This window comes from Rattus rattus, chromosome 3 (assembly GCF_011064425.1).
Source record: "Rattus rattus isolate New Zealand chromosome 3, Rrattus_CSIRO_v1, whole genome shotgun sequence".
Classification (NCBI taxonomy): domain Eukaryota; kingdom Metazoa; phylum Chordata; class Mammalia; order Rodentia; family Muridae; genus Rattus; species Rattus rattus.
In genome coordinates, this window is record NC_046156.1 from 215,471,318 (window position 1) to 215,489,385 (window position 18,068).

An 18,068-nucleotide genomic window follows, 5' to 3' on the forward strand; every position below is an offset into this window, starting at 1 on the left:
TCGACAAATGGGATCTCATAAAACTGCAAAGCTTCTTTAAGGCAAAGGACACTGTTGTTAGGACAAAACGGCAACCAACAGATTGGGAAAAGATCTTTACCAATCCTACAACTGATAGAGCGCTTATATCCAAAATATACAAAGAACTCACGAAGTTAGACTGCAGGGAGACAAATAACCCTATTAGAAATGGGGTTCAGAGCTAAACAAAGAATTCACAGCTGAGGAATGCCGAATGGCTGAGAAACACCTAAAGAAATGTTCAACATCTTTAGGCATAAGGGAAATGAAAATCAAAACAACCCTGAGATTTCACCTCACACCAGTGAGAATGGCTAAGATCAAAAACTCAGGTGACAGCAGATGTTGGCAAGGATGTGGAGAAAGAGGAACACTCCTCCATTGTTGGTGGGATTGCAGACTGGTACAACCATTCTGGAAATCAGTCTGGAGGTTCCTCAGAAAATTGGACATTGAACTACCTGAGGACCCAGCTATACCTCTCTTGGGCATATACCCAAAAGATGTCCCAACACATAATAAAGACACATGCTCCACTATGTTCATAGCAGCCTTATTTATAGTAGCCAGAAGCTGGAAAGAACCCAGATGCCCTTCAACAGAGGAATGAATACAGAAAATGTGGTACATCTACACAATGGAATATTACTCAGCTGTCAAAAACAATGACTTTATGAAATTCATAGGCAAATGGATGGAACTGGAAAATATCATCCTGAGTGAGGTAACCCAATCACAGAAAAACACACATGGTATGCACTCATTGATAAGTGACTATTAGCCCAAATGCTTGAATTACCCTAGATGCACAGAACACATGAAACTCAAGAAGGATGACCAAAATGCGAATGCTTCACTCTTTCTTTAAAAGGGGAACAAGAATACCCTTGGGAGGGAATAGGGAGGCAAAGTTTAGAACAGAGGCTGAAGGAACACGCATTCAGAGCCTGCCCCACATGTGGGGCATACATAAACAGCCACCAAACTAGTTAAGATGGATGAAGCAAAGAAGTGCAGGCTGACAGGAACCAGATGTACATCTTTCCTGAGAGACACAGCCAGTATATGGCAAATACATAGGCAAATGCCAGCCGAAAACCACTGAACTGAGAACGAGACCCCCATTGAAGGAATCAGAGAAAGGACTGAAAGAGCTTGAAGGGGCTTGAGACCCCATATGTACAACAATGCCAACCAACCAGAGCTTCCAGAGACTAAGCCACTACCCAAAGACTATACATGGACTGACCCTGGGCTCCAACTTCATAGGTAGCAATGAATAGCCTAGTAAGAGCTCCAGTGGAAGGGGAAGCCGGTAATGGGGAAAGGATGGGGAGGGGAACACCCATATAGAAGGGGAGGCAGAGGGGTTGGGGGGATGTTTGCCTGGAAACCAGGAAAGGGAATAACAATTGAAATGTAAATAAATACCCAAGTTAATAAAGATGGAGGGGGAAAAAAAAGCAAGTCTTCATGCTTACACAGGAAACACTTTGCCCTCTGACCTATCTTCTCAATCCAAATATTTTTTGCTACCAATAAAATGTTCTGTGAGTTAGAACATGTCCCCTCTTCGTAGTATGAACTATTTCACCACAGTCAAGTACTTTTGGACATACGGTTGCCACTGAACTCCAAAGATATAATTGCCCATTTTTCAGAGATTACATAATTCTACTTCAAAATTATCATCTGGTATCTTATTACTGTTCCATTGCTGTGAAGAGACACCATGACCAAGGGAACTCTCATAAAAAAAAGGATTGAATTAGGGGCTTGCTTACATACAATTTCAGTTAGTCCGTGATCATCATGGTTGGAAGCAGACGGGTACAGTGCACGCGCGCGCACGCGCACACACACACACACACACGTACAGTGGGGATAAACACAAGTCTGGGCTTAGTTTAGGCTTTTTTCAAACCTCAAAGGCCAACCCCAGTGACACACCTCCTCCAAAAAGGCCACAGCTCCTAACCCTTCCCTAAGTCAACTACAGTCTATAGGTTCAAGTGCATGAGCCTTGGGCTGCTCTCCTTCAAACTGCGCCTGCGTTTCGAGTAGGTAGACACTTCCAGGGTGTATACTGTGGTTGCTGGCTTGAGCCCTGTCGATGGAGCAGGACAGAATTCAATTGTAAGTTTTTCTATTGGAAAACCCACCTATGTCATAGGAACTAAGTTCCAAGTACCAGCTAATCAGAATCTTTTATTAACTGGACCTGGTGGCACACACTTGAATGGAAGACAGATCCTAAGCTTGAAGCCGGTTTGAGCTACACAGCAAGTCTTCTATTTGTCTTTGGAGAGCATCAAAGTATTCTGTTTTGTTTAGCTTAGAAGCTAGGATGAAAAAATTACGAAAATTTCCAGTATAAAAAACTCATTTCAAGAAATTAAAGGGAAGAGAATGTCCCCCAGGGCATTCCTAAATCCAGATGTGTTTAATATAGATCATTCCTGGAATTATTAGTCAATATATTGTTTCACTGAAACTAGTCTGAGTTTCTTTTCTGGAGAATCAAAAGTTCTGACTAAATATAGCAAGGTCAGCCAATCCATAAATTCATGGAGCAGCTTCAGTTAAGAGGACTCAATGCTGTTTAACCTAGAAGATGCGTAGTTTAGTCTCAATGTACTCTAATGCCAGTTTTACAGGAGTGCCCAGGACTGGCAGTCATAGGTGGTAGAGGGCATAATGTTTTTACTTCCTTAAAAGACAAATTCACACCTTCAAGAGTGAGCATCACATGTACCCTTTCTTCTTTCCAGAAGAAGAAATCAGTTTGAGCCTTTTGTTCAATGCCTGGTTCACTCTCTGATCTGAGCTCATTCCCTCCTCAGACCTCTTTCATTTGTTAATCTAACTACTGAAAGACGTGTGTCTTCCACTGGCCTGTATGACAAACTTAGTTCAGCTATTTATGTAACACATTATAATTGCATTCAAAGTGTATAAATGTCTCTTTGTAACATGGGGGTTCCTTTCTAAAGCGCATAATCTTATATGTGTGTGTAAACAATGAACAAGAAAAATTAAATTTGATTCCAAAAGGATTTTGAAAGTTGCCAATCACTCTAATAGATCTATTTTTAAAAATATTTACTGCTGGTTTTAAAATTTGGAAAAAAAGTTCCGTGGTTTTCAACCTAACTTACAATGTAGGTCCTCCTGTAATGTTAAGACAGGATACATCAGAGGAGTGTGTATGTGTATGTGTGGGGGAATGACATCTAAATGTGAAATTACCTGATTACATTTGGTTCATTATTTAAGATTTAAATTCACATCTTTTAAATCCTTAGTATTTTTCATTAGTACAAATTTAGAAATGAAGTATTCAGAAGGATCTAAGAGTTTACCTGTAAGGTCAATAATATTTGAATGTAGTGCACCACTAATGTGACCAAACTTCAAATAAACCGCCAAACAATTTTACAAAAAAAAGAAAAAAAAAACAAACACTTTTATTTTCCACAAGGAAGAGCAATAGGAAAAGTCAAATCATTTCCCACATGGTTTTCTTAAAACAGAGCCTACAAGGACATATTCAGCACCAAATAAAAGATTACAACAGCCATAGAATATAATCTATAAAGCAAACATTTAATATTGCACTTTGTTTCGCGAACATTTTGGATTTTACTTTTCCTAAATGAAAAATTAGGAATTCAAGATAGCTTGAATACTAGAGCGCAACTGTGACCCTCAGATGTTATGTCAGGAATTGACCAATATTTAGAATAGTGTAATGCCTCAAAAGAGTAAAGAAATACTTAATGGGAAAAATAAAACTTTACTTCACCAACTCTTAAAATAATTTTGTCACCAATGCCAATTATCAGAATATTGGTCATTCTTGCTTAATAAAGTATTTTGTAGAACATGGTAGTGAGCGCCCCGAGGCCATGCACACCAACAATTGTTCCCTAGTCAGACATAACACAGAGTCAGGTGTTTTTACACAATCCCTCCCAACAAAAACAAATCCACCAAATGCCCTTTATGCCAAATATCCCATCAGCTTCTTCTGAGGGGGGACATTCACAAAATGATTTAACAATTAAAAAAATAATTCACCCCCAATTCCTTATTATCTAGTATTAGTTTGCTATGGGAGCACGTAACCCTTTAACTGAATCACTTAAAACGTGATCCATTTTTACAATGGGCTTTCTTCACCCTGTCAGCATTATTTCAAACATGAATTATCTTCCATGTTTTCTTAAAGGCCACTTATGGAAAAGCCTATTTTGTATGAAGCTTTAAGACAGTATTTAACCAGGTCAAGCACCAGGCCGGAGTTAGTATAATTCTCAGTCACTCGAGCTGTGGGTCAGATGGCAAGGTGGACAGATGTAACACCCATCTCACACATACGTTGCAACATCAGAGATGCTGGTGCCGCTAGAAACACAAGTGAACTCTTAAAAAAAAAAAAAAAAATCACGCTACTTTGTACTTTGAGAAGATGGGGTTTTAGTTGTTTCATGAATGTTAGTATATGGTTACGATATAACCATAAATTATCTTTAAAAATATTTTATTGATGTGTTGATCTACATATACTCAAAGCTAGAGACCTATCAATTCCTCTTTTAGATGATAGAAAAAAATTGTTGAAAAACAATATTCTACACATGTACAAACTAAAACTGTTTATCCCAGAAAACATTCTGGTATTTCTACTTATAGAGTGTGTTCACTGTGGAAACAAATTTGGGATTTCGTTCTCTCAAACGTGAGCAATGTAAAAATGAAGCGTCTCCCATCATGACCTTGATGTACATATTCTGGCTTATTGAAGTACTTTGCATCAGCAAAAATGATTTCCAACATATGTGTTTTGGAGGTAATTAAGTAACTCTGTATAAAAATAAATGCACTTTCCCCTCCCTTCCCTAGTGACTGGACAGTTCCCACTCATTCTTAAAATAATAAAAATACTTCCTCAGAGCAACAGCCCTTGACTCTCCGCTGGTGCTTGCCCTACTGTCTTTCTCCACTCTGAGCTTTGTTTCTTCTTATATTTAATAATAAAAAGGGGAATGTGGGTGGGTTATCAGTTTTGTGTATGTCCCATTTCCGAAGTTCCCTCTCCAAAAAGCCAACCAAATAACAAGAACGACAAGAACAAGAACAAGAACGTAACAGTGCAACGAAACAGACGGCATTCCGACAGTTTGGCAAGTGATGCATTCACCTGAGATTGAGTGATGGTAGGCAGTCAGTAACACAATGCTGCTCTGCTGTCAATAGAAAGGCAACACTCTCACAGAACCCACACAACAGCCCTACAAAGTCTCTCGGCGGCCTCCTCCTCCCGTCTCTTTTCTCCTTGTATCTGTTGCTTATCTACTACAGTAGGCTGCAAAACATACAGCAAAAGGATTGGCTTGAAGGCATTTGATGTTTGTAAATAAATCCACAATAGGATCCAAGCTGAAGAGGTGATACATGGTCAGCCTAGTAGGACAATTCTGAGCATGTGCATATGCAGGTAGAGTCCAGGCTACATTAACTTAAAAAAACAAAAACAAAAACAAAAAACAAACCTGTCAGTGCGTTTTTGTTTTTTAATGTCAAAGTTTTTCAAAGCTTTCTTTTGTTCCATGTTGTGCTGACCACATAGTTTTTAAGAGTATCAAGAGTCTGGCATAAATGGAAAAAAGCTGTAGTGACATTGAACTGCACAATGTAAGCATTGAGCATGTGCAAATTTTCAAATAGGAAGGACAACATCCTTCTTTGCAACGGTGTCTTGACACATGATCACAGGCTAAGAAGACTGCCCTTGGTTTTAAGGAAAGCTCAGATCTTCAAGCATGTTGGAGCAGCCCAGAATGATGCTGTAGGATTCTAAAGCATGATCACTGGTTGTTTCACGTGTTTGCCATTTGTCTGGGCAAAAGCAATTCCACTTCCTCTGAAAACGTGTCTCCAAGATACTTCTCTGTCCTCAGCCGGAAGAGATACAGTTCGGAACCCACATCAACTTGATTCAGTCAAGTGTTCCTTCAGCGAGAGGGGCATGATGGTCTGTCCTCGGATGACTGATCAGGATTTGGATCAATCTAGTAGGAATAAGATAAAATTTACAAAGTTAACTTGGTAAGGTAAAGGAAGAATGTGACACTTTTAGTACCAGTCAGCAAATGTCACCAATACAGAGGACTCACATAACCTGTTAACTAATTATACCCTGGGTTCTCTCCCTTGAAGGACCACATGGGAAGGAAAGGGTGCTGGGTTCCTAGTATTAAGTATAGACCTGCATGAACACTTCAATTCACACAAGTTCCTGGCAGGTCTCTTCACTCAACATTAGTGGTGCAGAAACTCGGGTCATACCCGGGAGTATAACATCAAACTGCTCATCTCCTTTGTAAAGTGTCTTTTAATCTCATCCTAAATGCCAGTGCACCTTTTCCTGAGGCTCTGTGGTTCCTGTGAGGGGCACACAAAGGTCTTCTGGACAAGATTGATCCACAAGTTTTATGTCAAATACACATTTTTGAAGAGAGTAGTGTCGTCTTGTAGTTAAACCACATCCCAGAGCTATTTTAGGGTTGAACAAGTCTTACATTAACTTATACTCATCTTGAAATGGGCGGAATTTATGAAAAATTAGATTAAATTAATTCTATTTATATATTAACTAAAACATTCTCCCCATGAAAGCTATGAATACTCAAAGCCAGAAGCAAAATAAGAAATGTAAAAATAAAAACACAGTAATAGAATTTGTGAGAAATGGTAGAACATTTTCAGAATCTAACATACTTCTAATCAAAAATGTGCATGAACAGATTCTGAGTACCCTATAGTCAATTAAGATGATTTTAGGGAGCCATGTCTTCAGTTATGGGGTCATAGCAATTGGTTTCAAAGTAAAAACAAGACCCTTTGTGTCTAATGAGTATAAAACACTAAGAGTCCTACTATAAAATAGTGGAATAAATTATATGACTCGAGAATGATTGTCTTGATTTGTAATTATTTTGGCTATCAAGGCTGATTTGAAGGGTCCTATAAAAATGTGTCCTGTTGGCTCCAGTCGTGTGGGAAAGTCCTGAAACTGTTGAACCCAGCCCTTTCAGTCCTTCAGCCGCCTGCCCTTCCTCCCTGGACTGCCACACCTTGGGAGGGCTATTCATATTTTAAGTCATCTTAATCGCCATTTCAGAAAAGCCACTCTATTCCTAACTAAGCTCCAATAAAGTGCTCATTACCTGGTGGTGTTTCCTAACACTGTTAAAACAGTATTTCCCTCTGAATCTTATTTCTTTATTCACCAATTTGTGAGCTCATGTGCCCAATGTCACCAACATGAAGAGCATAAATAATTTAGCAGGTTTTTTTTTTTAAAGAAATATGCTACTTTTAGAAATATGCTATCTTTTCTTATGACTAAGAATGCTAAAATATGCAAAAAATAGATTGGATAATGAATAATATAAATTCTAGCTATTTAATTAATGTCTACAAAATTATAAGGTTATTCCTTAAAAATGCTAATGAATTAACTAGACTTCAAACATCATTACTATTTCTTGGACCAAGTCATTAGGGTTGAAGTTAGATAATTTGACTTCTGACTGTAACTTCTAAGCTGTCGTTCTACATTTTTGTTCTCCCAGGATAGCCGAGGAGCCCCTGTCCTGTTACAGCCTGTATCTTGTTAAGTCCTACATGCGGATTTCTAGGAGACTCAGCACACGCACGTGTCTTGGCGCTTACCTCTGAATAGAGAGGTGGAGGCAGGAACCGGAACTCCTGGATATATGCGAACAGTGGTCCTTGAAGAGCTCTCTCAAAATCATCACAAGCACTCACTGGTGCGAGATTATTCCGTCTCTGTTCCTCCGTTACAACCTCTGCATAGCTGGGTGGTGCTGAGGGAGAAAGATACACGCAATTCGAACAACATGTTCTTATGCATGTCAAAATACACAGAATAGTAGATATTAAAAAAAGGTCATGTGAAAGCATAATTATTTGTTTGGTGATTAAAACAAGGAAGACATACAACCAAACTTAACATTAAGGTCATATGTGCTATGTCAGGAAAGGTACAATTTAACTAGGGATGTAATATACCAAAAACAAAAGAGAAAGTCTTAATAATAACCGAGTATGTTTAGAAATGTATTATCTAATTACCTTCAGGTCTTTCAGGAAGGGACAGACCGAGCCAGTTCATATTCATGCTACACTGACTGCTCACGCTTGAGGTTCTGCTCCCAAATGGATGCAGAGGGATGGTCCCAATGACTAGTGGCAAACTGAGAAGCAAATCCATGGCCCCGGGAATATCCACGTATACCTACAGGGACAAAGGCTGCCGTCAGCATCCCAGTACAACCTCCTTTACAGCACAAGCTCATTCTGACATTAGCTGAGATCCTCTTTCAGTTTCTAGACAAGTTCTCTTTCATGTGCAATATTCTAGGCTTATGTGAGGTAGAAGTAACAACCATAATTTAAAGACACACACACACACACACACACACACACACACACACACACACACACACACACACACACACTCTTACACTCCACTACTGCAGACTATAGAAACCATACTTGGATAAGCCAACACTACAACCCCAAGGCTTTAAGGCAAGTCATAAAATGTACAGTAACACCTACCATTAGCGAATACTCCACACGGATTATACTACAGTCGAGGATGGAGGGTGAGACCGGTGGGATCTTGAGCAGCTTGCCGTCCCACGTCTCCGTCTTCCCAGATGATAAGGACTCCCCACGTAAGTTTGCCACCAGCTGTTTTACTTCCTTCATTTTCCCTTTGGCGTAGAAGGCCTGCGTTTGGTAAATGGCTGCCTTTGGCACTACCATTCGGGAAGAGCAGTTCTCAATCTCAGCAAATATCTGTATTGATTCACCTGCAGAGGGAAGCCGTTAAATTTACTATTAGAAAACAAATAAGCCAACACCCACTATAAAGGGTAGACTTCTGAAGCCCAATTATGAAGCCCAGCTAACGCTATGGCAGAGAAACACACTATCCTGGAAGTGAGCAAAGAGACTTACAGTTAAAACACAACTTGCTCACTCACGGTGACAGGAGGAAAGGAGCCCATGTTTGTAAAAGGAAAATGGACAGGGACAGTGGACAGAGCTGTACTAGGGAAGGCTGGCTGCTCACATTAGGTATTTCCCACAAGCTAAGTGTATTCACAAACGCGTTTTTGTGGGCTTCAACCTCATACATACCTGGGGTGTAGCCCTTCCTCTCAATTTTGGCACTTAAGGATATTGGGCCTGAGGTGCAGAACCAGCAACAGAGTGTCTTTTCTTTTGTGCCTGCTTGGGGTGACTGTAAAAAATAAATTGAGAAAAAAAAAAAAAATCAATGGACAAACTCATAAAAATGCCAGAACATTTTAAAAATCAACTAAGAGAATTAATTTTGTCTTCCTAACAAATAGCTTTAAGGAACATCAGACTTCTGTTTTCATATAAACTTCCATTCAATAAAGGAAAAAAAGGGTTAAAGGCTTTACTCCCTATCCTAAAGCAAAGCTTTAGTCCATCATGTACAAATAAACTAATCAAAATAAGCAAAACAAAGCAAAAAAACCCTTTCCAAATTCTGCATAAACCGTCTGAAACTTGGTTGCAATTCCAAATGGTATAACATCTTACTTTGAAAATGTAAAAAAAAAAAAAAAAAAATTAGTAAACTGTCCATTTTAAAGGTTGATTTTTTTATTTCTTTAAAAATGTCATCACTTGTTTAAACCAAATTTGAATTAGTCTTGTAAAATGCAATTAAAAAGAAATTAAGGGTTTTTTGTTTGTTTGTTTTCATGAAAATGATGAATCCCCATCACTTGACACCTATCCCTAATTGGAAAAATGCAATATAGTACGAAGTTTAGATTGTGACATTTAAATAGGAGTAGATGTTCTCCTATTGTTCATTGAATCATTTAGGAACCATGCCTTGTTACTGCTGTGCTCTGCATAAAAGATACTTCACATATCAGTTTTTTAAATTTACTTAGCTCAGCATGAAAAATAGGAAAAATGAAAAAAAAATCATTTGCTTGTGTGCTCTATTTTTTCTACTATATTTTAAAATAGGCATTTTAAATGAAATTTAATAAAATTGCTTTGTCAGAGCCATGGAGTTGCACAGATTAAGTAGCTAATCTTTATGGATTCTTAAGTTAAACAGCAATCCAGGAGTCAGTCAATGCTTACCAGTAATGAAGGAGTGTTGATATCTATGTGCTCAAAGACTGTAAATTCCTTCTTTAATTTTACTGGTAGAAGCCAAGGCCTATGCAATTCGGCCTTCACCCAATAGCGCACACTGCCATGTCGGCCTTCAAATGAGGTAGCAAGTGGTCTGTGTAAAATATAAAGATGGATGTATTAATCTTCTGTCTAAAAATTCAATATTAGATTGGAATAAATACATTAGCATGTACAACTGTCTAAGAGGTACCACAGATAGAAAGATGTCACCATGTACTGTTTGTGGACCAACGAGGCACTACATATATAATTTCTTAAAACTTTCCAAAGGGATAAGTCATTAGGGAAAGATCTTTTATTTTCAAATAATGATAAGAGGTAAATTTAACAAAAAATTTGTTTTTATAGCCAGAAGAATACAATACCTTCAAACAAAAGAGTCTACTTTTAATGTTAGTGGCAGAATTATGAAAGTTAAACTATTCTTGAAAGGTAAAAGTTTAAACACAAAAGTAAAGCCTGACCTCACTATTTCTACTTTAAAATCCTAGATCCTAATAAAACATTGAGAAAAGAGTCTCTATACTGCTCCACTTTTGTTAGCTAGGAATTAGAACCTCTTTTTATAGCAACTAATTAAGTATAGCATGAAAAAGGTCTAGGATATTCTCACAATTTCCTTTTTCATAAAGTCACAGAAATGGTAAATTTTTTTTACACCCCTGTTCATTCAAATTCTAACTCCCCCCTGGCTATTTCCTAGCTTTACTTTCTAAGGCTTGAAAAGAAAAATATTCCCATTAAGTCTATGTCAAAAGAGTCAAAACTGTTTCTCAACTTGGCCAGATTGTAGGTTTTGGTGTGTAAGAAGCAGCCTGTCCCATTAAGAACTGTCTAGTGTTGTTATTTAGAAAGCAGGGGGCTAGATATTCTGGCAGAACTGCCACTGTTTTACAATGGTTATGAACTCTACATAAAATTCTAATGTTGAGTGAATAGACATGGAGTTAGATACAGTCAAGGCATGACAGACTGTTACATGAGCTAAGTTCATTCCATAGATCAATGTGGGTGCCGTTCATAGGTTTCAGAATCATCTGTTAAAGGCTAAGAATGCACTGTATTTCAAGCTTTCCACTCTTAAGTCCGGGTTATGATGTCTTACGTAATGCCCACAGCAGCTCTTAATAAAAACACACTGAATCTGTATCTAAAAACAGGACTATCCTGGAGTCTTACGTTTATATTCTAAATTTATTGCTCATCATTCACAATAGGAGAAAAGATAGAATGTGAATTTTAATCCAGTGAGCCTCAGCGCTCTTCTGATGAAGACATACTCAGCGGCTGACTGAAGGTTTACTATTTGACCAGGACCTAGTGACTCACCAGTCCTACATTGGATATTAACGTTTGGTAAGCTTCAAACACTACTGTAAATTCTAACGACTAAGTGCGCTTTCTGTAATTTTGCCACATTAGATTAAAAATAGCTCCTTCTGTTTAATACAGTATTTTTCTCTGTCAATATCAAGTTTCTATAATGAAAAGGGTTTTTTTTAACTAAAAAATTAAAAACTCTGTATTTAAATATGAACTAATCTTGTAAGACTGTACTTGACTAAGAGTATCAATAGAAAATGCCTATGACTTAGAATACTCACGTCTGTGGAAGCTCAAAGCTAAATGCATATTCATGCCGTCCTGAATGAATAGTGCTGAAGCCTTCTTCACAATTATCATCATCTGAAAAAACAAAAGCAGAAAACAAAAACCTTGTCATTCTCAGGTGGCATTCAAGGATGTTCTTCATGATCAAAACCACAAGCTTTCATCTTAAGCTATCAGAGTTCTAATCCCAACTTCATTATTTGCTCTGGCTAAAAATAAGACTCCTTACTCCTCATTTTCCTCAATCCTCAAATGAGGAAGATGAATATTTACACTTTATAGGCTGTGTTATTTCAGTGGGGGAAAAAAAAAAGAGTTAAAAAATGTATCGAAAACAGGTTCAGGTACCCAACCACACTGTTATCTTGGTCACCAGTTGTTTATTAAGTGTGCATCAAATAAAAATTGTAGAATATTTCTCAAATTGCCCATTTTTGGTGACTACTTTCTAGAAGACCATTCATGTTGTACCCAAGAAGCAGAGAGTTTCGAGGACCCCTGGGACTCAGGGCTTCTCAGAAGGGACTCTGTCAATAAGAGAAAGGCAAGGGACTGTTTCAAAGCTAAATACAATTGTTTACGTAGACAATATTCAACACACAAGTGGTTTATGCAGCAGCTAAAATCTGCTTTTTTAAGTTTAGTGACAAAGAAACATTTTGTTCAACATCCATTTGCTGGGAATTGGGTGGGGGGTGGGTTGTGAATAAGCTTTCACTTAACCCATTTCTTTTGCTCAGCATCATTTTTTGTATGTGTGTCGTGAAAATAAATTAAAAATGTGGAAAAGGTCCTTTTGGCTGTCTAGGTAATATACCGAAGTCTAGTAAGACTTTACTTGGTGTGCAATCCTTTTTAATTAGCATGGGGTGGGGGCTGGCGCTGTATCATTACACTTCGCCGAAGTACTGAAAATACATAAAAATATGACTTTCATCCCTAAATCATGGTGACCTGACCATATCTGCGCATTGCTTCCAGAGCCTCCTGGGGAGCCCCTCTACAGCGTCAGCCCTGAGGACCGGCCGGGGGAGCCATGGCCCGTCAATTCGCTCCCTCCAAGGCGCCCAAACTTCGCCTCTCTCCCTTTCTTCCTCCCGGCTCCCTTTTGTGCCAGCTCAGCAGTCTCATTGAGGAGTGCTGCGGCCGCCGCGCCGTGGTAAACAAGTGCCTGGCTGTCAATCAAGAACTAGACTAGAGCAGGAGAGGACCGGCCTAAACCGGCGCTGAGCAGATCCCAGCCGGCCCGCCCGCGCGCGGCCGCGCTCCGCGCGCCCCGCTATACATACGGCATACGTCGCGCGGCGCTCGCGCCCGCGCAGCCTAGAATGCTGGGCCGGAGGCGGAGCCACGGCAAGCCGAGCTTCCGCTTTCCACGCCCCAGCCGGTGACCGGTTCAATCTGGCTCAGGCCACCCTGACACCTTCGCTGTTACAGCGAGGGGGAACTGGGGCGGCGGCGCGGAGGCGGAGGCCCCGGGGAACAATGGGCGAGGCCCAGTTGGTGCCGGTGATGTCTCCCCTATCTGTCCTGTGTCATGTCCCCTCGGGTCACACAGGTACCAGCCCCGGGGGTACCCTGGCGCCCGCACCTCCATCAGCCTTTGGTGGGATTTTTAACCGAGCTTGAGCCCAGGGCAATGAAACCTGCGGCGGCTGCAGTGGGCGAGGGGCCTGGGACACCCGGAGAGGGGCGCGCCTAGGGGCGGAGGCGGCTGGCCGGGAGGGACCTTTACCGGCGCACGCCGGTTCCAAGCCTCGCCCCAGCCGGCGCGAGCCGGCTCGACTTCCCCTCCCCCCGTGCCCAGTCCAATCAACGCCTGGCATCGCCTTAGCAACAGGCTAACAAACGCAGCTCCGCCTATCGCCGGGCGCCCGGGGCGGGCGCTCAGCTACCAGGCTAGTTTGAGCGAGCTGCCAGTTTGAAGTCATTGAAACTATTCCAGCCTTAAGAGCCCGTCCACGCGTAGCTAGGCTTGCCGGGGCACCTCGCAGGGCGCAGGTAGTTATCTTAACTGTGAGATGGTGGTGCAACGGATCAAGTGTTTGTCCACAGAACTCGTTCTTTCCCCCCTACTACAAGTCTTAACTCTTCGAGGAAAAAGCCTTTGTCTCTTCTTATGTTTTTAAAGGGTGCGACGTCAAAGCAGGTTCAAACGCAAATTCATGGATCTGCCCTTTTTAAAAAACAAATACGAGCGCTGTCATTAGGCACTGTATGGCCCATTCGTGTGGACGCTGCGGAAGGTGAACTAGGGAACCATTTCAGCATGTAGAACACCTCGGTGTAGCTGCGTAAACCCCAAGACTTGGCTTCACCTTTATATTTAAAAGACGGTACATTAATTCTGTGTAACTTAAAGCATCCTCCATTTCTCACTTGCGTTAAGTTCAATTAACGTCTCCCTAGGATGTATATTTTAGATACTTAAAAAAAAAAAGCATGCCTCTATCTGAAAAATCGCCAGTATTTGCACTAAAATACTGCATTAGAAAGAAGAAACACAAATTACATAACCAGTTTTAACATTATATTCTTCTTGGACTAGGAATTAAGTCATCGCCACCACCTGACGCGTGTAACCAATCTGCTGAGAGCAGAACAAGCGCCCCTCCTCACCATCCCCCAGAACTGGTCCGAAACAGGATTGAACCGCTTCTAACAAAGGGTGGAAACTTAGAAAAACAAGCTTGGAGTCGCCTATATTTCCACATTGTAGCCACTTAAACAACAGATCCCAAATCTTAGGACCTCTTGTCCCTTTGACAATGCCTTAATCTTCATCTTGTACCCAAAAACCAAATCCGATGTGCCATATACTTTTCAATTCCATCTGTCTGCCATGGGTTTCATTGAATCCACGTTCCAAAGTTAGACATGATGCTCCGAGAAGAAAAGTACTGACCCGGAATGGCTTCTAAACTGACTTAATAGTTTGCATCATGATAGATATTATCCTTTAAAATAAATGGTGCTTGATGTACATTTTAAAAGGAATTGGGAGAAATGGGAAAACACGTGGGGGTGTTGATGCCATATGTCAAAATAAGCCAGGGAAACCCTTTATCAAAGAACAATAATCAAGTCTTTAAAGTCGTTTGCACGTTAATATCAAAAGCAGATACATCTAGCAACCTTCTTAAAATGTCACTACAGTTCTTTATTGGAGCTCCTTCCTGTATCTAAGATTGTAAAATAAAAGGAGAAATCCAACATTGGACTGCAGACTTTGCAAATGAATTTGAAAATATCAGTAAAACGACGGAGTCACATTTGAACACGTTATAAGGTGCGTATGGCAGATATGAAGCCGGTTACAGATGAAGTTAAGTGCAGTTTGCACTCACTTTGCAGACGCCTGCATGGATTACAGCTTAACACGCTTGGACGTCAAGGAGAAACTACATCTTCTAAGTTTGCTAACCTTCATCAAACTGCCGACTAGAACTGCATTAAATGAGATTAAAGTTCTCATGCACAGAAGTAGAATGTAGTGACTAATATAAAAACTTACCTCTTTCGTGCCCAATTAAGATGTCTTTATGGTTGAAATATTCTACTTCTTCAGTGTAATTCTGTGTATAGGCAGTATTGGAGCCGGCGTTTCTTGATTCAGTCCAGCGTACTTTCGCATGTCCTCTTGCATGAATTTTAAGAGATTTTACTCTGATTTCCCCAGTAACTTCTAAATTTACCCTTCCTGAGACAGTGTCCCCGCTAGAATACACGGGGACATTACTGTCATTAAGACAGTCAAAGCTTATTGTCAAACTCTTTACCTTTCCCAGCACCATGATTATAACAAAATCTATAAAAATATAATAAGACCAAAAAAAGTCAAGATCGCATATAAGACGTGATCTTCACTTAACACTGATCGGTGTCTTTGCCGTGCAAAAGAAAAAAAAAATCTTGCAGGCAGGATCAGTGATTGTCTACAAATAGTTCATTGAGATTTCTTAAAAAGTCAGGGCAGCAGAGAAGCCGCTGCTCCACGCTCCTGCTCGTCTCAGTGGTCTCCTTACAAAGACGGGCGGCTGGAGGCTGCCAGCTCACTTTAAGAGCAGCTTTGTGAAAAACAACCCCAGTGCGCAGGCGCAGGCCGCGACTGCAGCCAGCCTCCCTGCGCGTTCCCTCCCGCGAGGCGCGCGCCTCCCTCTCGTCGCGCGCTCCCGGTACAGTAGGTGTGGAGCCGGCGTCTCTGACTTCGGTGCATGGGCCGCTGCGATTGGCCGGCGGGCACTCCGCGCGGCTGCAGCGCCGGCCCCGCACGCGCTCCGCGAGCTAGGTAGAGGGGCCCGGCGGCGCCAGGCCAGGGTGTGCGCCCGTACCGCGGACCCGCAGGACGTGCGAGCCGTGGGGGAAGGGGAGAAACCGGTTGGGCAAGCCGCTGGTGGCCCCAGTCTAAGCTAATGAATTTCAAAAGAAAATGTAATAAAAAGCAGACAAATATTGTTCATAATAGAAAGCATTGTTGACTTGGATAGAAACAACAAAAGCAAGCAGGACTTTGTAGACAGGGTGGCAATGGACTAAGCCAAGGCCTTAGGAGCCAAAGAACAATGCTCCAGGCAGCTCTTGTCTTCAGCTGCCTTCCTACAGCTTCAAACTCGACCAAGTTGTCTGTGTAGTGTGTAGGCCCGACCACTTCCTCGAAGGGAGAAAAAGTCCTTTTTCAAGACACCACCTACTGCTCCATTGCAGAGAATGACGCGATTACAACTTCTGTATCCTCAGGAATAAGAATAGAGCTCACACCCCTAATTACCACCTCATAAGAGACAGTTTGAACATAGTCATTTAGCTGACACTGTTTACAACAGACTGAAAAGTCTTAGCTAGAAAAGCATATACGGTGGTTTTTGGTTTTTAAGTATGATTTGTTACATAAGTGAGGCTTAATTTTTAAGCCTTACTTTTACTTCAACATGCTAATTGCCGTGCTACATCTTTAAATACAGGCACATTTCTCCTTTTTTCAATGCCTTGAGTAAAAAAATGCAGTTCTAAACATCACCAGGATTTAGAGGGTAATGGCATAGACTAAGATCATTAACAGTCAACATAATCTCATAACGTGGCTATATTATAAAATCCTGTTTTATGCATAGCCAAAATCGGACGAGGTTGTCTATAGTTAAACATCAGATCCTTTTTGCATGGTAAATCCGGATAGGGCGAATCACAACAAACTATTTTGCTGTTTTCTTTATTTAAAAAAAATCTACATTTGTATTTAATTAGATTTAACTTGACACATGAGCTAAAAAAATCTAGAATATAACTATGTCAAGAATAATTACTGGGCAAGCCATTTGTCTGAAGAGTTTGGCTTGTTAAGCATAAAATTACACATTTGTGTATTTTAAGGCGGGGGGGGGGGGCAACTTTCTTCTCTCGGTTGACACCTGGTGGATAATGTAAGTAAAGTGCCTAACCCTTGGGCTAAGGGTTGGTAACAAATACTACTGGTGTTTTTCTCCCCCTAGTGGAACAGCCATGACTTTGCTGGAATGTCAAGTTTTGTTCAGTATAAGGTGAATAATGCATTAGACAATCATATAAAATTGAGCAGGGAGTGGAGTTAAAATTTTTAAAATTTGTATGTATGTATGTATGTATGTATGTATGTATGTATGTATGTATGTATGTATGTATGTATATCTGTGTGAAAGCATGCATGGTATGGTCTGGTACCTGTTCAGCCAAAAGATAAGTGGCCTCAGATTCCCTGTTACTGGTGCTATAGGTAGTTGTGAACCTGGCTACGTGGGTGCTGTGAACTGAACTCAGATCGTCTGGAAGAGCAGCAAATACTCCTAACAGTTTTGTCAGTTCTCCAGGTCCCTGTACAAAAATTCTTTACCAAACTTACATTTAAAATTATTGAAGGCTGCTGAATGACTGCTGTGGTTTTGGTAAAATTTCTCCAATATATATATACATATATATATCACATTTTTAAATATTAAGAATCACTATTTAAGTGCATGAGAATCGCATTTAAAGGAAAAGGACCTTAGTATTACTTGTAGCTTGCAAAGTTTGTAATAGAGGAATCACCCCCATCCCTGTAGAGCTCCCTCTTCTATTTGATGCTCCTAAGATCTTTTGCTTCATTGTATTTACTATTTTTCTAATGTGAC

At 40.5% G+C, this 18,068-nt stretch overlaps 1 protein-coding gene across 3 annotated transcripts; it reads right to left on the minus strand.

Moving 5' to 3' along the window:
• Positions 1-3,454: 3,454 nt before the first annotated feature.
• Positions 3,455-15,988, minus strand: Arrdc3 (arrestin domain containing 3). Of its 3 annotated transcripts, none has more exons than XR_004387417.1 (8): positions 15,437-15,988; positions 11,916-11,997; positions 10,255-10,402; positions 9,262-9,364; positions 8,674-8,930; positions 8,185-8,347; positions 7,762-7,954; positions 3,455-6,095 (listed from the first exon to the last, which is right to left on the minus strand). XR_004387417.1 is itself a non-coding variant. In XM_032899094.1 (8 exons), exons 1-8 carry the CDS (start codon positions 15,714-15,716, stop codon positions 6,039-6,041), a joined length of 1,245 nt encoding a protein of 414 aa, XP_032754985.1. In that variant the 5' UTR covers positions 15,717-15,986; the 3' UTR covers positions 3,455-6,038. The 3 variants fall into 3 exon arrangements, 2 of the variants coding, with proteins under 2 accessions (XP_032754985.1, XP_032754987.1); XM_032899094.1 differs by having other exon boundaries at positions 7,762-7,916; positions 15,437-15,986; XM_032899096.1 differs by lacking the exons at positions 10,255-10,402; positions 15,437-15,988 and having other exon boundaries at positions 7,762-7,916; positions 11,916-11,999.
• Positions 15,989-18,068: the final 2,080 nt, after the last annotated feature.